Here is a 26,617-nt window from a genome sequence, read left to right as displayed (position 1 = left end):
CCAATATTCCTGTCCCAGCCTTTCTTTCATCCTCAAGGCTCCTCCTCTCCTAAGGAAGACAGGATAGAACCTTTTCAGACATGGAGGCCATCTCAGAGGGAAGCAAGAGCAGAACCTGGCAAAGGTGAGAAAAACGTCAGCATCCCAAGGGTCCCTGGAAGGGCCCGAGATCTCCCTCCAGCAGACAAGTCTCTACTAGTCTGATGCTCAGGGAAGTGCCTGGGGAAGACAGGAGACAAGAAAGGGGGCAAGCTTTGCAAAAGCAAGGACACTCAGCACCACAGAACACCACACCCTACCATCGCTCAGCACCTTCTCTCCTCTCACGGACACCCCCTTAGCCCCCTCTGCAGGCTCCCATTGGCCGCACATTGTCTTTCCCATCACACACACACACGTCTCCATAACCAAAGGAGAGGCACAAAGTAGGGCCAGGGCAGTGGAAGGAAAGAAACAGACCCTAAAAGCAAGGCGGAGCAGGGAGGCTGGGCACTGGTTTGAGATGTCAACTTTCTGGAAGAAAGGGAGGGAGAAGTCTAAGGTTGGTCCTGAGTCTTTCCCAGGGAGGGACTTGGGGTGAACTTCATTCCCCGTTTGGGTCCCTCTCACTGGGTACCCCCAGGGCAAGAGTGGGGCGTGGCGCTTACAGCACCTCCATACTCTGCACAGCCCAGGCACTAGAGGCCACGCCCCAGTGCCCGCCGACAGGCCCAGGAGGGCAGCACTGGGTCTCGGCCAGCTCAAAGCCAACATGTCCACCACAGGCCCCCTTCTCACCCAAGCTCCAGACCCAGCAGCTGTAGAAGGGACACTGCCTGGCCTGCAGTCATCTCTGGGCTGAAGAAAGGCCTGCCTGGCAATGACACCTCTCGGGCCTTCCTGCGTTGCTTAGGGTTGCTCAGGGTTGAGAGTGAGGGAGGAGAAGGCCGCTGCTCAATTTGTGGCAGCAGGAGGGGCCTCTGGTCACATGGAACAAGCCCGGCCCAGGGGGAGGGCCACTCACTCCATCCCAGGCCTTTGCTCCGGCCCGATGTCATCAGAACAGCCTAGAAAAACGATGGCAGCCACATCCAACTCCTCCACCAGATGCCTTTCAGGAAAGAGTTCACTGTCTGTCCAAAAGCACAAATATTACAGCAGCCCCGCTGTTCTGCCCTTGCCTGCCCATCCTCACAGAGCTGGTGACGATTAGAAGCACACAGGTAGCCCTGTGGGTGCTGCTTCTCCCTCCCCTCCCCCACCTCGGGCCGCCAGCCCTCACGGGGGTGGTGGCAGCTTCAGGTCCAGCAGGGTGTAGGCAAAGATGTTCCAGAAGATGGCGAACAGCACGAAGACAGTGTACATGGCCACGAAGATCCACCACAGCGACTGGTCCTGCAGCCTCTGCTCGTAGTTCCTCAGGACCACCACGCCCAGGGTGATGCCCACCGCCACGCCGCCCAGGTGCGCCACGAAGCTCGGGTGAGGGCACGGGGGATACGCCGACGGGTGGAAGCGGAGCCACACGGCGCGCCCGAACTCCATGCTCACTGCGAGGGGAGGAAGTGGACAGAAGTCACGGGAGGGCCCTGGGAGGGGCCGAGGGAGAGGCCTGCACTCCACCCGCCCCCCAGCCCCCTTCTCGCACTGGGGACACAGCCGCGAAGGAGACTGACAACCCTCTGCTCTCCTGGAGCTTACCGGGTCTGGCAAAAGACCAGTAAACAAGCACACGTGTGACAAAGTTTCAAGAACAGACACATCCGCGGGGCAGCAATAGGTGACGTAGCATCAATGCCAGCACAAGGAGGGGGATTCCTCGGCTGGGGGAGTCAGGCAAGACCTCCCTAAACAGGTGACCTCTGAGCTGAGTCTGAATATTGAGACGGACCTCGCCGAAAGGAGACCGCACCCGAGACGAGCGTTCCAGGCAGAGGGGACACCACGTGCAGAAGCCCAGAGGCCCTTGCACACACGTCTGTGGTCACGCTGTGGGCCCTGGAGGCTCAGTTTCCCCATCTGCCCATCTGCATAAAGCCTCGGCCTCTGTGTACCAGGCTGCACTGGTAAAACATCAATGGCAACTTACCCCCTTTTACAGATGAGGAAACCAAGGCAAATTTGACAGCCTGAAGGAAAGCCCATTGAGAGGAATTGTGTATCTGTTCAGCTACTACGGGATTGGCCAGTGCACCCCTGTCCACCCTGACTGCTGCAGGGGTGCCGGAGCCCCCAGGGACCTTCATTCCCCTAGGGACTGCCCGGCCTTCGGGACTGGACCCTGCAACTCCAAGGATGGCCGATAGATGGCAGAGAAGCAGCAGCCAGGGACGGCCACGGCCCTCCCCACCCCGCCTGTGCGCAGCGGGCCCTGGGTCTGATAACGGATAACGGAGGCCTGAAAGACAAAGGTCTCCAACTTCGAAACAGTACTTCCATTTTTAGGATACTTAGAGTTGGATTTTTTAAAACAGCAAGACTCATGCTTCTCTTTCCTTCTTCAAAAGCAGACAAACTCAGAGTCCGAGCAGACACAGAAGCTATGCTCACCCCACCCCCACCCCACTGCGCCCTACTGCCCTGACTCAAGGGGTCCTCGGGTTTAAGGCAGGAAGGTCCTTCCTGGGATTAGAGAGCCTCCATCCCCATACAGGAAACTGCTATCCAGAGAGCCCCACAGCGGGTGGGGGCAAACCAATTTCCTGAGAACCACAGGGTGAGAGGCCAGCGACACGGAAGTGAGTGAGGCCTGCCCCTCCATCCCGTGTCCATCCCACGCGTGCTCTGCTCTGTCTCCTGCTTACCCACGCAGCAGGTAGCGGGCCCAGGCAGAGAAAGCCAACGTGCTTGTGGCCCAGCTGGCTGAGGTGTGGGGCATTAGAAATGGCGCAGGCTGGCTCTGAGTCCTGGCTCTACCACCTCTTAGCTGGGTGACCTTGGGCACCGGAACGTAACTCTCTGAGCCTTGAGTTTCTACCTGCAAATTAAGCCTAATCATACCTTTTGTAGCGTGTTTGGAGGACTGAACGAGAGACTGCGTTCCCTCTTCTCACTTCCCACCTCTGCTGCTTCTGTTCACACTCATCTCTTTCAATCTCAGAACGAGCCCTTTGGCCTCTGGTCCCTTCCCCCTGACGCCTAACCCCCGTCCATTCTCCACATCGTAGCCTGGCTGGTTTTCTAAAACTCTGGTTATCGGTCAATAACTCTCTTGTTGAAAGCCCTCCAGTGGCCTCTCAGAGCATTCAGGGTGAAGTACATATTTTTTCTTAGCATTTAAAGCCCTTAATGATCTGACTCCTTTATCTCTGTTCACAAATCACAATCACACACAGTCCTAAACCTCATTCCTAAGTTTTGTGAACCAACTTGCTGGCCACGACCCTTCACCCATCTGTGTCTTTGTTCATGCCGCACTTTTGCCCCAATGCTCTCTCGCACCTTGTCCGCCTGGTGAATATCTGCTTGTCTCTAGCACTCAGCATGACCTCTGCAGGCAGAGCTGACCTCTCACAACTAGAGCTCTGACCATATCCTGTTCATAGGGCTTCCTGGATTACTGTTTATGAAGCTGCTAAAATTGCAAGTGTTGATATGTGTGCACGCATACGTGCATATATGTGTTTTTCTGGGGACGAGGTCTCTGACTTTCAACAGGGGATCTCAAAGGATCAACTCCCTGACCTAAAAGGTAAGAAGCTATTTTTCTTGATCTCAGTGCTGGTCATCAGGCACTTTGAGGAAGCAGCATGGTGGGACAGACTTCTCGCACAGCATCCACACTTTCTTTTCTTTTTTTTTTTTTGTTTTGAGACAGAGGCTCACTCTGTTGCCTGGGCTAGAGTGCTGTGGCATCAGCCTAGCTCACAGCAACCTCAAACTCCTGGGCTCAAGCGATCCTACTGCCTCAGTCTCCCGGGTAGTTGGGACTACGGGCATGCACCACCATGCCCGGCTAATTTTTTTTCTATTTTTAGTTGTTTGGCTAATTTCTTTCTATTTATAGTAGAGACGGGGTCTTGCTCTTGCTCAAGCTGGTCTCAAACTCCTGAGCTCAAGCAATCCTCCCACCTTGGCTTCCCAGAGTGCTAGGATTACGGGTGTGAGCCACTGCACCTGGCCAGCATCCACACTTTCTTGCACGTTATCAACATGTCCCACCTTTTTTTTCCTTGACCATAGCCCCTGAAGGGCAGGGACTGTGCCATCTTTGTACCCCAGGGCCTGCTGCCAGGCCTTCGTTCCCCCAGCCTGCCCCTTCCATACTCACTGCAGATCAAGGCCACAGCCATCCGCAGCAGTTTGAACTGGCACTTCATGCCCGACCAGTTCTAGGGAAAAGGAGAGAGTTCTGTTAGTTCCAGATTAGATCACTCCGCTGCAGGTGTATCTTGCTTAAGAAAACCTGACATTTAAAAAAATAATCTACATGAGGTCCTGAATGAGAGGGTTGTGGCTTAGTAGCAGAACACACCAACATAACTTTGAGATTTTAGGCAATGGTTAGTTTATTCCTGTCGTGAGAGCTCTTGAGCTGCACTAACAGAGGAAGAGAATCCAGAGCTAGGGAGCCATCTGTCCTTGGCACGGACAGAAAACACCTGAAAGTTGCATTAATTGCTGGGTTCCACGGTTGCAGAGGGATACAGGATAGCAAACCAAGCAAAGTCAAAGCAGAACCATCAGGATCATAGGAGAACTCCAAATCCTGCAAGTGAGGAACAAATGAGGAAACCAGGATATTTTGGCCCAAAGAAGAGAAGACTCAGGGATCAAGTTCATTGTTGTCAAATACCAAGTGAGTCAACATAAGAAAAGGGCATTCAATTCAGTGTAACCTGCAAACAGAGACTCAATGGATAAAAACTTCAGAAAGAGATTTTTCTTTTTAAGCTCAGGGTAAGTTTCCATTTCTAATAAGCAGAGCTGTCCAAAGATGGAATGATCCATCCTGGGGGGCCATGACTTTCCCACCACTGAGGGTTTCACACAGGTACTTCACACCACTCGGAGAGGATGCTCTAGAGGAGAATCAGGCATCGGGCAGGGGGTGGGCCAGACGGCCTTGAAACGACTCCCTCTCTCCCCTGAGAAGTTTGGAACCTCCAGAGCAGATAAACAGTACAATTATTCACCTTACAAAAGGATTTTTCACTTTACAAAAGACTTCGCTACAGGGTTCTTTTGAGAGGCACTGCAGTGCATTCAAAGCACTGTTCCATTTATACAGACAGAGAGAGAGACAGAGAGAGAGAGAAATGAGGCTGGAATCTTCCTGGAACACATCAGTCCCAGGGAAGGAGTGTGCAGGGCACAGCCAGTGGACTTCTGTTCCCTCCCAACCACCCAGTCTGCCTTTGCTGCCTGGCCCCGGCCCAGCTCCTGGGCACTGTCTCGCACTTCTTTGAGGTTGTGGGAACATACGTTCAACTCTACAGAGGCCCTGAACACTGGCACACACAATAACGTCTACGGAAGCTTCACTTAAGCAGGCAGGACACAGGGAAGCTGCCAAAAATGAGAAGCCCCTGTGGCATTCAGTTTCTTGGCGCCCCCACCCCCTTTCTCCATTATTCCTCAGTGACCGGCAACCCCTTCTTTACAGACGGTGAGGTGGGCAACCCACGGCCCCTCTTTAGGCAGAGAGCTTGCTCACATGTTCCGTGCTAAGAAGCAGATGGCAGGATAACGCTGTCATCTGCTGGTGTCCGTCCACAGAGGAGCCTTGCCAGGGGACAAGGAACAAACAGGAGTTGGTGCCCTCCACTGGGTCTGGCAGCCCAGTCAGAGCCAGCTCAATTAGCTGGTGGTGGGCGGCCCCTCGGCTCCTCTCCAGGACGAAACCCTAGCATGGGAGGAACCCTGAGAATCACCTGATAGGACATTTCTTCCCAAGAATATATCCTCACTGCCAAGTAGCCAACAAGATGTCCCTCCAGCCCCTGAGATGAGGGGCTCACTACCCAGTGGGGCAGCCTGGGAAGGAGTCTCACCACTGAGAAGTTCTTCCTGCCAGGTGCCACCCATGGGTTGTAATTCTCCCTAAAAGTGACCCTCATGCTCGCAGCAGCAGCATTCACAATAGCCGAAAGGTAGACGCAACCTAAGTGTCCATCAGTGGATGAATAACAATAAACAACACGTGATATGTACAAACACCGGAATGCTATTCTGCCTTAGAGAGGAAGGAAATTCGGACACATGCTACGACATGGATGAACCTTGAGGATGTGATGCTAAGTGAAATAAGTCAGTCACACAAAGATAAATACTGTGTGATTCCACTTACATGAGGTACCTAAAGTAGTTATTAATAAATGCAAGGAGACAGAAAGTGGACGGGTGGTTGCCAGGGGCTGGGAGAGGAGGGAATGGGGAGTTATTGTTTAGTGGGTTCAGAGTTCCAGTTTCACAAGATGGAAAAGAGTTCTGGAAGTGGATGGTGGTTAATGGCTGCATGACAGTGCGAATGTTCTGAATACCAGCGAACGATACACTTAAAATGGTTAAGGTGGCAAATTTTATGTTGTGTACATTTAGCACAATACAGGCAAAAGGGATAGAGAACACTTCTAATATCCCCCTTCCTCATAAAAACCCTCTGGCTATCTTATCTGAAGGTACATCTCTTTCACTGTGTTCTAGTGACAACATCAGGCAGAGTGGGCTCAAACGTATGAACCACTCTCTCCTTTAGCTGAGCTCCCTGCGTCCCCTCTGGGCACCATCTTAGAAAGCACCATCTGTATGTTTGGTCTGGGCTGGCCGTTGGCGGGGTGGCACAGAATTCCTTTTTCTCTAGTGTCCTCATTTGTGAGTTTGAGACAACAATAGTACCTATCTCAATCACCCCTGTCATCAGGTGGTTGTGAGGATGAAATGAATCGATATGTGTAAAGCACTGAGAACACCTCCCAACACACAGCAAGCATCACGTAAGTGTCTGATATTAATGTCTCGACCTCAGGCAAAGGTGGTGAGTTTGCCCTGCAGAGTGGCTTTAAAAATTCTGAATCTGGGCTGGACATGGTTGCTCATGCCTGTAATCCTAGCACTCTGGGAGGCCGAGGCGGGAGGATCGCTTGAGCTCAGGAGTTCGAGACCAGCCTGAGCAAGAGCGAGACCTGTCTCCACTAAAAATAGAAAGAAATTGGCCAAACAACTAAAAATTGAAAAAATTAGCCAGGCATGGTGGCGCGTGCCTGTAGTCCCAGCTACTTGGGAGGCTGAGTCAGGAGGATCGCTTGAGCCCAGGAGTTTGAGGTTGCTGTGAGCTAGGCTGATGCCAGAGCACTCTAGCCCGGGCAACAGAGCAAGATTCTGCCTCAAATAAATAAATAAATAAAAATTCTGAATCTGAATGACCTTGGCCAGAGCCAGGACGCTCCAATCTTGCCACAGCACTTCCGAGCCCAGCTTCATGAGTTTACGACACCTGCCTGGCCCCTGAAAGCGCTGGAGTTTGCCAAGCTGATCCAGTCTAACCCTCTGCACCACACTTTAGGGAAGAAGACACGGAGCATCCAGGAGGGCTAGTTCAAGGTCACAGTGAGTGAACGGCGAGCGGACGAGGTTCCTAGTCCAGGGCTCTGTCCACGCACACTTCAGAGGCCGATTACACTCTGTCTGCCTGTGCTGTCCGCCCCGGATGCCCACAAAGCTCAGCAAATTGTCAGTAAATAACCCGCCTCCCAACAGCTGAGGGGTTAATCTAGAAAGTCACCCCTTCCCACCGGCTGCCTTATTTTCCAGATCCTTTATTCCCTCCGAAAACACGGGTGCACTGAAACAACAGGAGAGAAGAAAAAATTGCACACACAGCCAGCACTGCTGTGGCTATAAATGTTGAAAAGCCCTTGGGCCCCTGGGGAATAAAAACCTTTTTGCGGGCCCTTTGATTTCATTCTCTCCCAGAGCCTTGCAGGGTGAGATGGTAACTCACCCACAGCAAACAAGTCGGTAACCAGTCCCCTCCGCATCTTCCTCACCCCCCACCCCAGTTAAGAGCTCAGCGGCTGAAACCCAGGCAGGCAGCTTCCATTCCAATACAGCTTTATATATCCCTGGTAGAAACAGCTTCCTGTCAAATGGCTTCAAGAAAACTCACCACAGGAAACGTGAAAGCCTGACACAGATAAATTAGGGAGTGATTATTTGCCCTACAAAAGGACTTTTACTTAATAAAGTCAACCTTATAAAAGAATTCTTTTGTGTCTTTTAGACAACAATCTTTCCGTGCGCTTTGATGATATGGTTCAATTTGTGAAAATTCAGATCTCAAACCCTGGGGAAACATCTATCATATAGAGCAAAATGTAAGTAAATATCTCGTATACTTAAAAATGGAACTCTGGCCTATGAGGCCCTCAGGAGGCAATTAATAGATTATTCAATTAGGCGTATCCTTTATACTGCTAGTGTTTAAAATAAAAAGTCTTGATGGTAGGTCTTTTTGCATTCCAGATCTTTTGTTGAAATATTTCCTGAATTTAATTCCTTGATATAAATAAATTGCAAGCTTTTTGCAACTCAATGTGTTTCTACAAAAAATAAGACATATTTTCACTGAAGGCAGAATCTCTCATTTAAATTGTCCTGAAAGCAGAGTGTTAAACACTTTTCTATGATGTATGCAAAAGGAACATATTTTCTGATTGTTCTCTGCATAGATATGAGGCAGAATTTATAAAGAGAAAAAATTACATATACAAATATTTATAAACCTGCCCACATACATATGTACATAGTGTCTCACAGCTGTATGGTGATTTGCCATATGGAAATGGAAATCATGTCCATTTTTTCATGTCTTCCTAACAACCACCTTGTGAAATGGGGTTACAGAGGAGACGACTGAGGCCCCAAGCAGTTAAGGGTAACAGATGTATACTATTAAGATGGTGACACTGGTACTCAAGTGCAGATTTCCTGACTGTCAAGTCCACGCTTCTTCTGCCTTTTGTTCTGATGAGGTGCTTTATTGTACAAACACACACACACACACAGACCAAATCTTCATTTTGTAATTGAAAACAATATAGATCGGCTGGGTGCGGTGGCTCATGCCTGTAATCGTAGCACTCTGGGAGGCCGAGGCGGGTGGATCATTTGAGCTCAGGAGTTCAAGACCAGCCTGAGCAAGAGCGAGACCCCGTCTCTACTAAAAATAGAAAGAAATTAGCTGGACAATTAAAATATACATACAGAAAAAAAAATTAGCCGGGCATGGTGGCTCATGCCTGTAGTGCCAGCTACTCAGGAGGCTGAGGCAGGAGGATCGCTTGAGCCCAGGAGTTTGAGGTTGCTGTGAGCTAAGCTGACGCCACGGCACTCTAGCCCGGGCAACAGAGTGAGACCGTCTCAAAAAAAAAAGAAAACAATATAGATCGAACCATATGAAATTGCCAATATTTAAATGTTCATGGCCCACAGAAATGGCGATTTCATATGGGTCGACCCAATGCATCTCTGAATTACTCGGCACTGAGCTAATTTGGGTAAAAGTGGCCTCTTGACAAGGGGAAACCGACCTTTCTAGTGAGAAAATGAGTTTTCTTTCACTGTCAATAAGTACCGCACAACTTTCTAGAGAAGGACTACCTGCACGTCATGTTCCCAGTTGGGCAGGGACAGCCATTTGCATTTGGGAAGGCACCAGGTCATCAGATGGGGCAGCTCACTGCCACTGCCACAGGCCACAGGCTACTGGCCAGAAGAAGCCACAACCACCCTCACACCTCCCTGCCCTCACACACCCCAGCCCGCCGTCCCTGGGTGGGCTGCCCTCACCAGGAGCTGCCGGGCATCAGGCTGTCTCCCGAGAAATGGGAAGGGCAGTGGGAATGGGGCATCGTGTGAACTTCTGTTGTATCTTCTTCCCCTTCAGTTGTGCTTCTTCCCTTTCAGTTGTGCTTGTTCATCACCACTACACACACACACACACACACACACACACACACACACACACACACACACACACTCTTGGGCAGATCTACAGAGGGAGGAGGTTATCGTTTCCTTCCCCTGCAGAAAGGAATTGGGGCAGGGGGAGGGGGGAGTGGAGCAGGCAGAATTCGGAGGAAAAGCTGTGTCTGGGGAAAGACGTGGCACTGATACAGAATGACCCATTTAAAAGGGCCATGGGAGGCAGCCCACGCACTCGGGTCTCCAGCAGACCGAGCGGTGCGTGTGCGTAAACACACACATCTGCACACGCACACTCAGACTCTCACGCTCCCACGTGTTTCCCGACGCCGCGGTCTCTCTCTGAGCACTCACCTGAAGTTGCCAAAATTCAGGCCAGGAGCAAGCGCGGACAGGCATTCAGTGTCTGCCTCTCTCCCTCTCTTTCCCTCTCTGCCTCTGTGCTTGCTCTCTCTTCTCTCTCAGGGTACGCATGGGAATTTGGTGAAAGGAAAAGGGACGGGGTTGGGCGTAGCGCAGGTGAGAGTGGGACTGATGAAGAAGAAAAACATGGGAGAGTTTAAGGGCTGCAAAAACCGATCACTGAGCGCTGGGCAGACACAGTGACAGAGGAGCCGGGAGAACAAGAGCACCCCAGCGAGAAGCAATGCCTGCTCTGGGCATTGTTCATTTCTTCCTTCCTGCCCGCCTTCCTTCCTTCACCAGAATTTAGTGGGCACCATGTGCCCAGCCCTACACCAGATACTGGGGAAACAGATGAGTACCTGGGAGACGGCTCCAGGCCAGCAGGGGCATCAGGCGGGTTTAGCCAGTGATCCTCCTTTAGCCTCCCAACTTCAGACTTCCTTCAAAACAAGGACTTTGACAACCTCTAAGACTATCAGATCCATCCCAATTTCTTGCCTTCAAGGCTTTGTCTGGTCTGAGCCCACCCTGGCCTCTTCTGTGAGGGATAGGGAATTAAATTAACATTTATATTAAGTGATTATTTTCGCTTTGTCTCATTTATTACATATCATTCCATTTCACAGATGTAGAAACTGAGGCACCAGGCAGTTAAGTAATTTGCCCAGGATCAGTGTTTAGGAAGCGGGAAGCTGGGGTTCGGACTAGGCTGCCCGGCTGCCGGCCAAGAAGAGTGAGAAACGGAATGGTGTCCTACCACTGCGAGAGGCTGGTGCAGGGGAACAACACTTGAATGACTGCTAGGAGATGTGAGTACTGATTTTGCCACAAACTTGAGTGCGACACTGGACAAATCACTTAACCTCTCAGAGCCTCCTTTCCTATTTGAGAATTTTGGTGCGATCACCTCTAAGGCCCTTTTATTTATTTATTTTTTTGTCTTCACTACAGCCCTTTTTAAAGCATGATAAAGTCCTTTTACTTTTAACAATCTATGACAAACAAGGAATTCCAATGACCACGCACGCCAGTGGTCAAATTTTAACACTCTTTAAAGTCACCGAGTGGGAGGTCGAACAGGGAGATGGCACGTTCATAGGCCAAGCCTTGGCTGGAGAAGACACAAATGGCATGTGGAAGGGGTCTCTTTGGGATGGGCCTGCAGAGGGTGAGGGGGGTGTGTGAACTCTTCTCCCAGCCAGGTCTGCCTGGTGCTTGACTGGCCTGGGCTGCGCCCAGGTCCAGTGACAGCAGAGGAGAGGCCAAGACAGACACGCTGGCAACAGGAGGTGCTCACCATGACGATGTTGGCCAGATGGGCAGAGACGAGAGCATACACCCCTCCGGAAGAGCCCACGACCGGCGCGGTCATGTCAGCCACAGACACCGCCAAGGACCCTGGTACAGAAAGACAGTGAGATTTCTCAGGAATGCTGGACTCGGCTCCCCCAATCCAGCCCCGGGCCTTGGGTTCCGCAGCCTTGGAGCTAAGACCCCAGAGCAAGGAGCTCCCTCTCTTCCTCCTTTGAGTTCACGTTGCCTTGGAGCTTCCCATGCAACTTCAGAGAGGATTGATGTATGGCTGAAAGAACCATTTCATGCAACCTTCTTATTTTACAGATGGGAAACAGAGACTCAAAGAAGGGAAGGGATTTGCCCAAAGTAGAACTCCGACTACCACCCAGAGAGCGCCTGCCTCTGTCTGACGCTGTGCTCTCAGGATTCTAGAGCAATAACAAAACCAGGAGCGGTGGTTATCGCAGAAGCAGCTGCTACTTAGGGGGTACCAGGTGTCAGCCTGGGCAAGCATTTTACGTTCATTCTTCCCTCCAACCTCAAGACAGCCCTTCGAGGCAGATGCCTGTAACCTCATTGCAGGGATGAGGAAACTGAGCCCAGAGTCCCCTCGTGGGAAGTGCTGGAGCCGGGATGTGAGTCCAGGCCGACCTGAGACGAACCCTGTGTTCCTTGCCACAGCCTGTGCCCTTGGCCTCTCTGGCAGCTGCTCCCTACCTCCCCACCCTTCCTCCAGCTGAGCTAAATCGCAAAAGGCCAACAGGATCTCCTGGAGTAGGGCTCCTTTGGAGCAAAAATGTCCTTGAAAAGTCACGGGGAAGAGAGAGAGAGAGATGATGTCATACCCTCTGGGGGAAAGGAAGGGTCTAGGATGCTTGGTCTGGGGGATGACAAACTTGTGTCCTGGGAGGGAAGCTGGGCAGAGAGAAGATGGGAAATTTATTGTTCTGGTCTCATTTAAGTGTGATCAATGCTTTGGCTTCCAGGGAAGGACACAGGAGACTAAAAATAACTGGGAGGTAGAGCCCAGGGCTCTGAGGATGAGAGGTGGCTGGCCTGGGTGAGTGTGCAGAAATCACCATTGGAAAATGCCCGCAGGCTCATGAGCCAATTAGCGGCTGGAGAGAGGAGGGATAGGCAGAAAGTCGAATTCTGCAGGTTCTATGGGGGTGGAGGATCCAGGTCTGAGGGGGAGGCTGGGCCCAGCCCAGGACCCAGAGCACCTGACAACCCGGGCTGGAGAGCCCTGTACCACCACCCACCTCCCCGCCCCCACCTCTGTCGAGGCTCCTCCATTCACGGAGATCCTTCAAAAAAGAGATCCCCACAACCAATTCTTGGTCTCAAGGGGGTACGTAATCTCTGAGAAAAAAAACAAACTGTCATGAACTGAGGACTCCCAACGCCTTCTCCCCTCCCCAGGCAACTATAAATCTTTCATGCCTTCCCTCTGGATTTAATTAGGTATTGATCTATTGTCAGATAACTTTCTTTCTTTCTTTCTTTCTTTTTTTTTTTTTTACTTTTTTACTGCCTAGCCACAGGGTCAGCCGTATATAACAAGAAAAAAATCCCAGGGTGGCAAACAGGCAGCGGGATCTGCATGACAAAGGATTCCCACGCTCTCCTGGCGGGCTGTCTCAGAAGGCTGCATTGCAGGGCTGCGTGGAGGGCTAGCTGCCACTAGCTGCGAGCTGCTCCTCATTAATTACCCTTTGGACAGAGGAAGCCCCGGCAGCCCTGGGCCAGCCTTTCTGCTCAGAGCAGGTCCATACAAACTGCCCCAGCGTGGTCCACCAGGGGCAGGAAGGCGCCAGGGCAGCCCTTGGTAGGGAGAGGCCCCCGCCAGGGTCAAGCCTGCACACACTGACCTTTCCCTCACCCTATCCATGACTCAGGGCCCTGACCCAAGTCAGGGCTCAGTTAGGGATTGTGGCAAGAGTATGGAAGGGGGCGTGGCTGGCTAGCTGTGTGACCTTGGGCACAGCCCCTGAATTCTTTGGGCTTCAGTTCTCACATCTGTGAAACGAGGTCTAAGGCTTTCCAACTTTTGAGCAGCAAAACCCTCCATTCAAAGGAAACCTTCCTCGAATGCCCTAACCCACGGAGCAGAGCACCAGCTCTGGCTGAGTGGGAATGGGGCCTGGGGAGCAGTTTGCCACCCACTGGAGGGGACCTCCAGGGTTCCTTCCAGATCAGAAATGCAATGATCTGAGTCTTGGCCTAAGATCCAGGGGCTGAGGCTCAGATCTTGGTTCTAGAATCTGGAAGCTATTTTGCCCTCCATCTATTGTATAAAGACTTTCTTCAAGTTCCTGCAGAGGAGCCCTGGACTAGAGCGACTGGGAGAGACCAAAAACAAACCTGGGGATGTGACATATAAATACTGTCCCAGGGCAGCAAGTGCAGGCCAGGCGGGACTCCCTCACGAGCTAGTATGAACCTATCCTGACAGATGACAGTTAGATTCAGTCAGAATGAATTCCATGGAGGTAGTGGGGGCAGAGGCCCAGGAGACAATGGCTCACTGGAGTGACACACCACACCACTGCAGAGCGGCAGACCCAGGGACTAGTTCTAGTCAGGGCTATGAATTTTCCAAAAAACGTTCTACGTCCACACCAGCACGCGGATGGCAAACTGGTACCTTTGCCATCAGGCACAGCTGCAGCAGTTTCAGCCTGGAAAATTTAAAAGCAGGTGTTCTCCAACATCTCCCTTGGCCTTTAAAAAAAATCCCAATAAAAATCAGCAAAATATCTATCTTTCAGCAATGCAACTTTATCTGTTTATGTATTCTTTCATTTATTCTACAAATATTTATTGCCTAACATATGCCGAACCCTGTGCTAGGCTCTGCGGATGCACACGTGCTTTATAATCCACATGATCTATAATAAAAGCTTGGTGAGATATTTAAGATACTGGGTTTTTGTTGTTGTTGTTGTTTTTAGAAACAGAGTCTCACTCTATTGCCCAGGCTGGAGTGCAGTGGCATGATTATAGCTCACTGCAACCTTGAACGCCTGGGCTCAAGCGATCTTCCTGCCTCAGCTTGTAGAGTAGCTGGGACTACAGGTGCATGCCACCAGGCCCAGTTAACTTTTTTATTAATATTTGTTATAGAGATGGGGGGTCTTGCTATGTTGTCTAGGCTGGTGTTGAACTCCTGGGCTCAAGTGATCCTCCTGCCTCAGCCTCCCAAAGTGCTGGGATTACAGGGGTGAACCACTGCACCTGGCCGGATGGTAGTGGATTACAGAACAGCCTTGGGGGTCAAACACCTGGGTGTGGGCCCAGCTCTACCACTTATAAGCTGTGTCTTCTTGGGCGAGTCTCTTAGCCCTCCAAGGCTTGATTTCTGTATCTGTGCCAAGGAGAGAGTCACCATGCCCGCCTGGTGGGGTTGTAGTGAGGATTAAACCCGGCCTGCACACAGTGGGCACTGAGAACTCCCGGCTGTCCAGTAGAGGGCTGTCTGTCTGTAACGGGGTCCCCTCTGGAGGAGGGACGCGGAGGAGGAGGAGAGGGTGTGCAGCAGAGGCAGATCAATCAACTCAATTCCAGATATCAATGACATGATCTGTGGTGACCAGAGTACCCTCTGGCCTGAATCGATGACTCAGACAGAACAGCGCACGTCACCTGCTTTATGACACAGCCCCACACGCTCACACTGGGTTGATGAGCTCTGCTTCTGTCTGAAATCTTCCCACTCTGCAGGGGCATCACGGGAGGTGATGCCTGTGCTGTCTCCCCACTGCGTGTCACCTGGTTTGGGTGAGGTCTGAGTCATTTCGAATCTTATTTCGGTCTTCTAGGTTATTGGCACTCCTGTCTAATTGAATACTAACAGCAAGTGTTACGAGTGTCTTCCCTGCTCCTCACCATTTAACATCTGGGTCTCTGGGTATTTAGGTATGGAAAATGGGGCTACAAATCCCCAGATGTCAGGACTAGGGGGTGTGTGGGCGGCCGAGGAAGTCTGGCACATGGAGATGCTCATTAGACCTTTGTTCAAGGATGCAGTCGGTGCTGGATTCTGGGAGTGGCTTGCAGGGGCGCTGTGCAAGGTGGCCAGAGTTTTTCGCCTCGGCACAGAGTGGGGCGAAGGAGAGGGTGCTGGGTGAATCTCCCAGGCCAGGGGTTCACCAACTAGCAGACCAGCCTCGTGTGTGCGTTGGGCGGGGGGGACCCTTTCCTCTTTGGTTTCTGAGACCACACTTCAGCTCCTCTCAGGATCCCTGCCTGCCCGTTGTTTACAGGGCTGCTGCTGCCCCGCTCTACTGATGACAACTTTAATGCCACTCAGAAAGGATTAAGATCTTACTTAAACACACACACAAAGCTCCCTTGGGCTCAGCTGTCAAGCTGAAGAGCTGAGGCGGCAAACCTTGTTAAAAAAAAAAAGCCAGCGACAAAGTTGGAAGCATCACGAGGGAGATCCTACGCTCAGTAGCCTGGCTGGGGAGACTTTTCCTGCAGAAACCCACCCTGCTCTCCCCAGCCCACTCTGCCACCTCGCCTCCCGCTTGGGGAGAGGCAGAGGTGGAAGGCTCTGTGGAAGTCACCCTGGCCACTGGCCACGTGGCAATGGTCACCTGCCACAGCCACAGGTATGCTGAGTCAGCTGGAGGCCCTGGACTCCTTCAGATGGAGAGAGCGCTCACTATGTCTTAGGCCAGGCTCTCCTGTCAGCGGTGGGTCATGTAAGGGGACCGTGGCTGGTCTGGGTCGAGGCGGGATCTCCCTTTGGGTGCAGGTACTGTCCTGGCTGGGTTCCCCTATGGGGATCTCACTGTGCCTTTGCACAGTTTACCTGACACTGTTGTTCCCACTGTTGCCTGGTTCTACCCTCCTGGAAACCCCACGAGCAGATATCATCAGTTCCTTCCTAAGGCTTAATGGGGTCAAGAGAGGTTGCGGACGTTCCCAAGCTCACACAGCTGCAACAAGGCGGGGCGAAGACTGAGCCTTGGTCAGTCGGCCTGGTCCAAATCCAGCACTCCCCTCCCCTGTCCCATCACACACCCCACCTCTGGTCGCAGTCCCCTGGAGGACAGCCCTAGTAGTCAGCCTTGAGATGAGGCTCCTCTGTGTGCCCTGGAAGCCTGGGGCTTGCCCCACCCCGCGGGGTCTCCCAGCCCACCCTGGGGAGCTATACCCCTGTGGACACGGGGCCTACCTGCCTACCTGCCACAACGCCGGCCACATAGACAAGCCCGATTCGGGTAGCTCCATGCACCATTTCCAGGGGCACCCCCACCAGCAGCTGCAGCACCACGTTGAGTCCCAGGTGTTCTATCCTGCGACAGAGAGACCACCCTCACTCGTCCATTCATTCATACAACAAACGCCTGGATCCCCGGAGATGCCAGGCATCCAGCAGTGAACAAAACTAACCACAGTCAAGATCCAGAAACTCCATTGGTGAACACATAAGAAACCAAGGCTCAGAGATGGGCAGTGACTGGCTTAAAGTCACACAGCTGGTGAGTGGCCAGGCTAGGACCACAGCCCGGGTCTCCAATCCGCCCAACCTGTTCCATTCACCAGGCCATGCGGTGGCTCTGGCTCCCCGTTCGTAAGGCTGCTGATATTTAAAGAGAAAGATGTTCTCAAAACAAGGGCAAACATTAAAGATATCTCTTGTAACTTAATAATTCAAAGTTTTCCCTTAAAGTCTCATAGGAGAGTCTCCTTTCTGGTGTGAGAAGGGACCTGTTCTGCTCCCAGACTCTCAGGATTGGGAGATGGGAGCCCAGGTTTTTGCACCCTGTGAATGCCTCCTCTGTACACGACTAAACACCCGCGAGCAGATCTCGCAGCTGAGCGTGTGGGGTGTCTGGCTGAGTGCGTACGTTATCAGAGAAACCGTAATATTATGATTACTAAATCAATGTGGTGCTTTCAAGTTTACAAAACACTTTAACACCTGTTATCTCACTTAAACTGACCCTACAGCACTGGGACAGCTGGACAGCTCCCTGCGGATGGTTAAAGTTAGAGAATAACAGAGTCCGTAAGAAGGGGTCTGGGCCCTGGCCTGCCTGGGTCACAGCCTTGCTCCCGGTCTGTGGGCGGCCCTGCCCGGAGGCCCAGCTGTGCTATGCAGAGAATGCATGGGCAACACGTGGGCACCTGCTTACTTGGGAGGGCACCTGAGAGGCAGTTCAGACAGGTTGGTCTGTGTCCTAACTTCCCGCCGTGCTGGAATCATCTACCCTCCTCTGACGGTGCCAGCTAACGGATTCTACAGAGATTAGAAATGGCAGAAAACTTCACCATAAAGGAGCTGGGGGATAGTGTCAGACTCACAGTCAGAAAGGCCGTAGAGGTTTCCTGGTCCCACGCCCTGGTTAACAGCTTTGGAACCTGAGAGTAGAGGCCAGGGCTCCCGACTCCTCATCCGAGCTCTTCTCTACCACACTGAGTTCTGGGTCCCCCGGCCCACAGTGTGTCTCTGAGGATGGGGACCTTGCTGGGACCTCCCTTGATGCTGGGCAGCTGTCCCCATCTCCTGTCCACTGCTGTGCCTAGCTCTGTTGCTCTAGCCAAGAGCCCCCTCCCTCAAAATCCAGAGTGGAGAATCCTCCCAGGGCTCTTCCTGGCACTGCTCCACCAGAAGCAACTGCCGGAGAAGGGCCCAAAGCCACAGTTGAGGGCATCTGTCCTGGCCACTGCGGGCACGCTGCTTCAGCTCTAGGAGGCAGGGAATGGAGCAAAGAGGCTCTGGAGGCTTTGGCTATTCTCTGGAGGCCAGAGAGCAGTCCTGGATAGAAGGTGCGTAGTCCTGACCCACGGGCAGCCTGCACAGGGAAGCCCCTGGTTTCTGGTGTCTCCAGACCTCAGCTCGTGAGATGACAGAAGCATGACACCCGTCCTTCCCTCTGTTCCTTAGCCCTGTGAGATCAAAGCCTGGGACGAGCAGACAAGGTCAACAACCTGTATGGCCCCCTTTGGCCCAGAGCGGAGTCATTCATTGGCCACTACTGAGGTGTCTCCTCACCGGAAGGCCCCCTCCCCAGTAGGTGCAGCCAATTAGAGATTGGCTCCTGTGCCGCTATAGAGGCTCAGCAGGAAGGGAGGTCACAGTTCAACTCCTTCTTGGGGAGTCTTTCTGCTGAGGAACAGACATGATGGAGCCATGGGGGCCAGAGTGATCCCCTTCCCATTTCCTGCCCAAGGATCAGGCATCCTCAGGGTTCTTCCAGGCTAATAGTGAGCTCCCTCACTTCTGTGGGGAGACTGGAAAAGGACTTTCAACTCAGTGCTTCTGCTATATCAAAACAGTCTCCCGCCAAGATCTCTGCTCCTCAACGGACTTGGAACTGCGTGGTCGCCTGGCCAGCTGTAAGTCCTTATCATGAAGTGGGAGGCACCAGTGAGAACAGATCGTGCTCCAGCCCCAAAAGAGGCTACAGGCTCTGTAAATGGAAACTATAATCATTGCCAGAGTTCCTCAAGAAGACCCTCACCACATATGGAGACCACCTTGGGAGAAGGTGGTTTCAATAAATTAGGCTTTTATTTCACTTATAGGGGCACTGACACTCATAGTTATGGACAATAAATCTGATGGCTGATCACATGACCCTTTTTGCTTTGGCCACTAGGAAGCTCAGAACAAATTCTCAACCTACCTCTATCAAGTACATAGAATCAGATGCTGTGTATGTGTATACTGTTCTCATTGCTGGCTTTTAGCATTTTCCTCCCTGTATTTTCCCTTTCTCACATACTTTCAATAATTTACTTATATGTTTTGGTATTAAATGAGTTTCAAGCACCCATCTCATATCTTGTGCCCAAATAGATAAAAATAAACTAAAAAATAGATTTCAATCCAGGCTATCTGGACCACTTATTTTTCTATAGGGACTCTTGAGAGAACAAAAGAAGACACGTACTCACCCCGCATGCATGAAGATGTACGTCAGGTAGCGCCAAGCCTGCGCTCGGAGCTGCGGGTGGTAAACCAGTGAGTTCTTCAGGTAATGTGGGTGAGTTACCTGCAGTACAAACTGACCCAGTGACACCCCATTGTAGAGGAAAAAGGCAACCTGGATGAAAGCACAGGATGGCGAGGGCCTGTTACTAGGTGCGGAACTGCCCAGGAACCTCCCTCTGGTGCTAACGCTGGGAGTCCCCACGGGAAGTTTTCATCTTTCCTTCGCAGAGAATGAGGGACACCCCCACAGCCAGCGCCCAGCTTAGCTTCAACCATCCCTTTCCCACTTCTGTTTGATTACTTTGTGATAAATGGTCACAACATGCCACATGGTCTCTCTGCCCACACGTCCTCGGTGCTAAGTAGGAAGGGTTTGGATGATTTTACATTTTAACTCCAGTAATAAATCACCCACCCTCTAGAGGGATGATGCATTCCATATAGGTTGATAAAAAAAAAAAAAACTAGTGAAACACACATAAAATTTAACATCTTAGTCAGTTTTAAGTGTATAGTTCAATGGCATTAAGTGACACGTTGTTGTACTGCCATTACTGCCATTCATCCACAGAACTTCTCACTTTACAAAACTGAAATCCTGTACCCATTAAACAGCTCCCTATTCCCTGCTCCCTCCAGCCCCTGAAAGCCACCACCCTACTTTCTGTCTCCATGCATTTGACTACTCTAGGTACCTCATGTAAGTGGAATCATACGACATTTGTCTTTTTGTGACTGGCTTATTTCACTTAGCATGTTTTCAAGGTTCATCCATGTTGTATCACGTGTCGGAATTCCCTTCTTTTTTAAGGCTGAAAGATCTTCCATTGTTTATCCATTCATCCACTGATGGGCACTTAGGTTGCTTTTACCCATTTGTTTGGTATTTTTCTTTTTTTAGAGATGGGGTCTCACTTTGTTGCCCAGGCTAGAGTGCATAGCTCACAGCAACCTCAAACTACTGGGCTCAAGCAATCCTCCCACCTCAGCCTCCCAAGTAGCTGGGACTATAGCCGTATGCTACCACATCCAGCTAATTTTTCATTTTTTTATAGAGATGGGGTCTCGCTCTTGCCCAGGCTGGTCTCCAGCTCCTGGGCTGGTCTCTAACTGCTCCCACCTCGGCTTCCCAAAGTGCTAGAATTACAGGCGTGAGCCATTGCACCTGGCTGCTTCTACCTTTTGGTTCTTGTGAAAAATGCTGCCAGAACACGGATGTGCAGATATCTCTTCTAGTCCCTACTTTCAATGCTTTTCGTATAAACTCAGAAGTGGGATTGCTGGATCGTATGGTAATTCTGTGTTTAATTTTTTGAGGAAACGCCAGACTGTTTTCCATAGCAGCTGCACCACTTTACGTTCCCACCTACAGTGCACAAGGGCTCCGATTTCTCCACATCCTCCTGACGCTCTGCATAAGTTGATTTTGCACATGACTGAAGCATACTTGTTTAAGTCCTACAAGGGTATTTATTTTAACTCTTTCTAAAATGTACCATTTACATCCCTGTGTTCTTAATCAAGGCATGTGCATAGCTGTTTGAGGATGTCTCAGGTAACGATCTGGGCAATAAGAGTGATGTCTTCTCCAGCAACCCCAGGATGATGTGGTTTTTGCTCGTACACTCAACCCCCAAATTCTTGTGTTCTTTCTTTAAGATTTGGGTCTACTTAAATATTTTTTTCTTGTTTTTTAAAAATTTTCTTGCTTTTAAATTTTCTTTTGTCTTTTCCCTCACTACTGGATTGTCAGCTGCTACTTTTTTTTTTTAAGACAGAATCTGGTTCTGTTGCCCGGGCTAGAGTACCGTGGCGTCAGCCTAGCTCACGGCAACCTCAAACTCCTGGGCTCAAGCGATCCTCCTGCCTCAGCCTCCCGAGTAGCTGGGACTACAGGCATGTGCTACCATGCCCGGCTAATTTTTTCTATATATGTATTTTTAGTTGTCCAGATAATTTCTTCCTATTTTTAGTAGAGATGGGGTCTCGCTCTTGCTCAGGCTGGTCTCGAACTCCTGACCTTGAGCGATCCACCCGCCTTGGCCTCCCAGAGTGCTAGGATTGCAGGCGTGAGCCACCGTGCCCAGCCAGCTGCTACTTCTTATTGCCAGTATTGAGCCCCTTCTAGTGGCTTCCTACTATGTCTCTATATATTTTTTTCTTTTTTTGAGACACAGTCTCACTGTCATCCTGGGCAGAGTGCCGTGGTGTCATCATAGCTCACTACAACCTCAAATTCCTGGGTTCAAGTGATCCTCCCGCCTCAGCTTCCCAGAGCGCTAGGATTACAGGTGTGAGCCACCACACCTGGCACCCTTCTATTTTCTACCTGTTATGGAATCAAAAAGCCAGGTTACTAGAACTGTTTGTAAGACAAAAGCCTTGGGCTTTAGCTTAGCACAAGGGCTTTGAGATAGTTATTTATTTCAGCTATCTGAGCATTTTCCAGTTTCTTCTAGATGAGTGGTTCGCGTTTACACAGCTGAGATTTCTGGAAATCTGAAATAACCTGGACATAAAATCTGGTTCCTCTGAACCATCTTCGGCAAATTATTTGAATTCTCTGGTTCTCGGTTTCCTCAGCTGGAAATGGGTGCAAATGCCTACACTTCCAGAGTGGTCATGAGGTTTACAAGTGATAAAGTCCACAAAGAGCCAGCCCCGTGTCCAGCACACACTCGAGAGAACAAAGCTATAATTAGTGTGGGGCTAATTCTGGGCTAAGCCTGGGAATGCCTTAGGCTCCTGGCAGCTGTCCTCTCCTGGGCACTCTGAGGAGCTGCTCTGTCCACCTCACGCCACGCGGGTGGCCTGGCAGCAAATCCAGCTTCCAAGGCATCTCATTACCATTGGTCCTCAAATGGAAGTTAATAAATAGACCAACACAGTAAGTGCTTGAAGAACGAGTCCAAGAATATCTCAGAAAAAATCGCAAGTACAACATGAACTTGGATGAAGCCATAACAACAAACAGAGGAGCTCTGGCCTGCAGACCAGATATTCTGATTTAGAAAAATAGAAGGAAAAGAAGGATGCCACGAAGCCTCACAATCCTGCCGTTTGATTAGGCAGGAACTTTACGAGAACATATGCAGAGGCAGTAATTAGGCCCCTGGCTTTGGAAGAGAAACAGCCGAGATCATAAAACACCAAAGGGAAGCCAAGCATCTATGTGGAAGCTGGAGTCGGGTGGAAGGCTCGGGTCCTCGGATTGAACAGCCAGAGGAATTCAGTTTCACCACAAATGGGCACTGACACAGCAAGTGGTACCTTTGCATTCGGTTGCATAAGCAGGAGAATCTTAGCATAACAATAGGTCTGGATGATTCCCTAAGGGGAGAATGTGCTTTAAGAATGTTAAGCCCATACTTCCCAGCTCATAAACTCCCTCCCAGATGTATTTGTGTGATGCTTTTGTGTTCAGAAAGCACCCATAGCCATTCTCTCTCTCTCTCTCATTTTAAATGGAGTGTCCTGGGAGAGGGAGGGCAGGTCTGGTGACTCCAGATTTTCATGTGCGAAAATAAAGTCCCAGGAGAGCAAATGACTGGTCCCTGTTACCCACTCGGGGAGGAAATAAAATAAACTGGCTTTCATGAGTTGGTCTGCCTAAGGCCCCCAAATCAGTGACCCTACCCTACGACATTGTTTTTGTTGCTGTTGTTCTGGCGGGTGTGGTCATGTGGGGATACTACTGTAGCGTGTGTTCCTTGAAGTAAGAATCTTTGGAATATCTCTTTGCAGGCCAGGGTTATACCAACACTTGGAAACAACTGCTATCTGATCCTCAGCCATCACCCTGTGGTGGAGAAGGATGTCCCCTCCCTCACAATCTCCGACACCTTCTCAGCTCCCCCCCCACCTGCCCACCTCCCCAAGGCTGAGCAGCCCCTTAACCTCCCCAGTCCTTGCCTCCAGCAGTGTGACCGTGAGCATGAACCAGGGCGGAGGGCAGCAGGTGTAGCTGTCGTAGTACCACTTGCGGTCAATCTCCCGGGGCAGGGTCTCATAGGCCACGTGGCGGATCAGTCGCTGCGAGAGGCTCAGCCCCTTCTCCTCCAGCAGGGCCTTGCTGCTTAGCCTGCGGTTGCCCTGCAGGATGGCCTGGCGGAAGCTGTTGGAACGCTTGTTGCTCATCTGTGCAAGAAACGGGGTGGGGAGGTTAGAGTTGGGGCCTGGGGGAGCCCCTGACTCTGCTCCCAGGCAGCATGTTCCTTAGACCGGGTCTAAGCCCGTATCTCCCTTCCTTCCGCAGGAGTTAATAAGAAGCAACATTCGCTGAGCTCCTACTGTGTATCAGGGATGCTTCTAAGCACTTCACATGTTTTGGCTCATTTGATACTCCTGATTCTACCTGTTAGGTAAGGACCATAAATATCCCATTCTACTGGATTAGGAAACTGAGGCACAGAGAGTTTTAGGAACCCACCAAGTTCAAACTCAGTAAGGCTCCAGAGCCTGTATTTGTATTCACTGTATCTTACTTCCATCTACTCACTCGTCACCCATCATCCATAGTTTACGGAGCAACTGCTCAGTGTCAGGCGCATTACCAGACACAGGGGACACAGTGGTGCTCAAGACAGACAGGTAACCAGCAATTGTAGCTCAGAGTAGTGGCTGTTGCAGGAGTATACACGAGGGAGCCCAATCTGGTCCCAAGGTGGTCAGGGAGGGCTTCCTGAAGGAGGTGGTGTCTGAGTGAGAACCAGAGTCTGCCTGACTCCAGGCCCTGAGCTCTCTGTCTTCCTCAGAGCTTGCTCCCTGGTGAGCCCCTTCTCCATCTGGTCTCCAGCACAGCCCTGCTCATATAAACAGACAACGGCCGGCTGCTCCAGCTCAGATCTTGAACAGAGAAATCCCAACAGTAATGAGTAACTTGCTATCCTGAGCTCACACACAGGCTCCACTGATCCCTGCTGGAGAGAAGCCGCTCCTGGGCCCGGAGGGGCCCGCTCTGCCCCGAGACTAAGCAGGGCATCTTCTCGCAGCAAACACAGTAGCGCTGGGGCTGCCTGTGCAGTCTCAAACCCATGGCCTGGCCTTTGGTGGCACTGCTGGGCTCCAGGTCACAGGGCCACCTCCACAGCCCATACTATGAATCCTGACTGTCCCTACCTCCCCAAATCAGCTCAGCTCTGTCCCCTGCCCTCCAAGAGGTCTGCTCCCTGGGTCTACTCTGAACAGCAGTAGATTCCTCCACCTCCCAAAGCCCTGTGGCAGCACCCTGCAATTGTGCCAACCCCTGTGCCAAGGCCGGCCCTCAGCCAAGAGGCTGTGAAAACAACTCCACACCCTGGGCATCCACATCAGAGCGCTCACGTGGCCCAGTGACAGGCTCGAGTGGTGCCGGCTCCCCCATCACTGGTGCCTTTGAATTCTAGGAGCCTGGGGCACTTCACACAAGTCATCTCACTCTTGTTCCCTCCGGTGACATGAAGCCAGGTGACCAGCTCCATTTCACCAATAGGGAAACCGAGTGAAAACTTTTGGTCTTATATTAGTCCTGCTCGTTCACGAAGCTTCCACTGGAAGTCACATCCATCCCACTGTGGGTGAAGTACTGTCCGCTCAACCCCACTGAATCCCACTGCACAGGAGCCTCCCAAATGGCATGGCATTAACTCTCAGTGACAAGGAAGTCCCACCCTAAGATACCAGGCCACTGGGCAGGATCCACGGGCCTCCCTTCTCCAGGCTCTTCGACAACCCAGGGCGTCATCGAGAAGTCTGATGAGCGCTGGCCTGAGCCTCTCGGCACTCACTCCTCAGCTCCTTCTCCTGCCAGCAGTACCCTCCTCCTCCCAGCCGCTCATTTGGGTGGAACTGACCCCACGCTCAGCTCCAGGGCTGGGGCACTGATTGGTCTGAGTCAATCCAGTGACCCAAGCTAGGCCAACGGGAGGGAGAAAATCTCAGGCCTTGTACAGGAACTACCACCAAAAAAAGGCCTCTCTCTCTCTCTCTCTCTCTCTCTCTGTTTCTCCATGGTGAGGCCTGAGGGCATGAGGGCTGGAACAGCTGCAGCCACTTGGCTGCCACAGTGGGAGGGTCTGGGATTGCCAGGGGCTGCCTTGAGGACGGGCTGACACTGCAGAAGGCAGAGCCTGAGAGACAGAGAAAACAGGTCCTGGGTAGCATCCCCTCATCTGCTGAAGCCCCACAGACCCCTTTAATTGTCTCAATCCCTTTAATGTGTCTAAGCCACAACCCCAAACAGGCCCGCCCAGCGGCAAGGGCCCCAGAGCGCTCACCAGGTTGACAAAGTCCTGGTAGCAGATCTGCCCGTCCGCGTGGCTGTCGGCGAGGGCCAGGAGCACCTCCCTTTTGTGCGGGTCCAGCTTGGCACTGTGGCTCTCCAGGAGGCTGCGGAACGTGCCTGTGCTGATGTAGCCCGTGTTCCCGGGGTCGAACTGAGGGAGAAGCACAGGCAGCAGCGGGGTGAGTGGGCCACCGCCCGTCTCCTCCACCACAGGCTCTGTCCCCAGCCCTCTGCCAGCAGAGACCCAGGCGGAGTCTGAGAGGTTTGCAAGGCCCCCTGGGAAATACCCAAATGGGGCACAGACAACCACGTACAATCCTAGGGGGCCCCGCAGACCTTCGGGGTCACCCCATCCAGCACCTCGCGTGGACGAGGAAGCTGAGGCTGAGGGTAAATCGCCCCCCCCAAGCCCTTCCTGCTGATGGTGGAGAGGAAAGCAGGAATGAAGAGGCGATGAGAGGAGGGAGACCAGGGACTTCCGGGATCTGGGACGGGGGAGAGGACAGCAGGAAGAGGAAATTTCAGCAGACCTTCTGGGGTGACAGGCAAAGACGAAGGGGGCTGGGCGGGAGGGACTCCAGAGGGGCTGCTTGAGGGCCAGGGCGGGGGCACAGCCTTGCGAGTACCCAAGTCCTTCTACAGGTGGCCGCCGGCCCCTCCCACACCCACACCACTGGCAGGGCTGGCAGGGCCCCCAAAGACGCTCTGCTCGGCTGGTTTTGTTTTGTTTTTGTGTATGCGTGCGTGCATGTGTGCCTGCGTTTTACACCATGCTCTTTTGTCTTGTGAGGCTTTGCACA

At 51.8% G+C, this 26,617-nt stretch overlaps 1 protein-coding gene across 2 annotated transcripts in view; it reads right to left on the bottom strand.

Annotated features, from left to right (window-relative positions):
* Positions 1 to 1,076: 1,076 nt before the first annotated feature.
* Positions 1,077 to 26,617, bottom strand: part of RHBDL3 (rhomboid, veinlet-like 3 (Drosophila)) — a 41,369-nt gene continuing 15,828 nt past the window's right edge. Inside the window, exons 3-9 of one of the 2 annotated variants that reach the window (XM_012648349.1) lie at positions 25,810 to 25,968; positions 23,468 to 23,692; positions 19,519 to 19,667; positions 16,798 to 16,910; positions 11,606 to 11,706; positions 4,250 to 4,310; positions 1,077 to 1,529 (exon numbers count right to left, since the gene is read on the bottom strand). In XM_012648349.1, coding sequence (XP_012503803.1) covers positions 1,258 to 1,529; positions 4,250 to 4,310; positions 11,606 to 11,706; positions 16,798 to 16,910; positions 19,519 to 19,667; positions 23,468 to 23,692; positions 25,810 to 25,968 — 1,080 coding nt within the window. In that variant the 3' untranslated portion in view covers positions 1,077 to 1,257. The remainder of the gene's footprint in view (positions 1,530 to 4,249; positions 4,311 to 11,605; positions 11,707 to 16,797; positions 16,911 to 19,518; positions 19,668 to 23,467; positions 23,693 to 25,809; positions 25,969 to 26,617) is intronic. The other variant, XM_012648350.1, reaches the window with a different exon arrangement.

This window comes from Propithecus coquereli, unplaced genomic scaffold, assembly GCF_000956105.1.
Source record: "Propithecus coquereli isolate 6110/MARCELLA unplaced genomic scaffold, Pcoq_1.0 Scaffold281, whole genome shotgun sequence".
Lineage (NCBI taxonomy): Eukaryota > Metazoa > Chordata > Mammalia > Primates > Indriidae > Propithecus > Propithecus coquereli.
The sequence above is the reverse complement of the archived record's forward strand: the minus strand, read 5'-3'. Positions and strand labels throughout refer to the sequence as shown.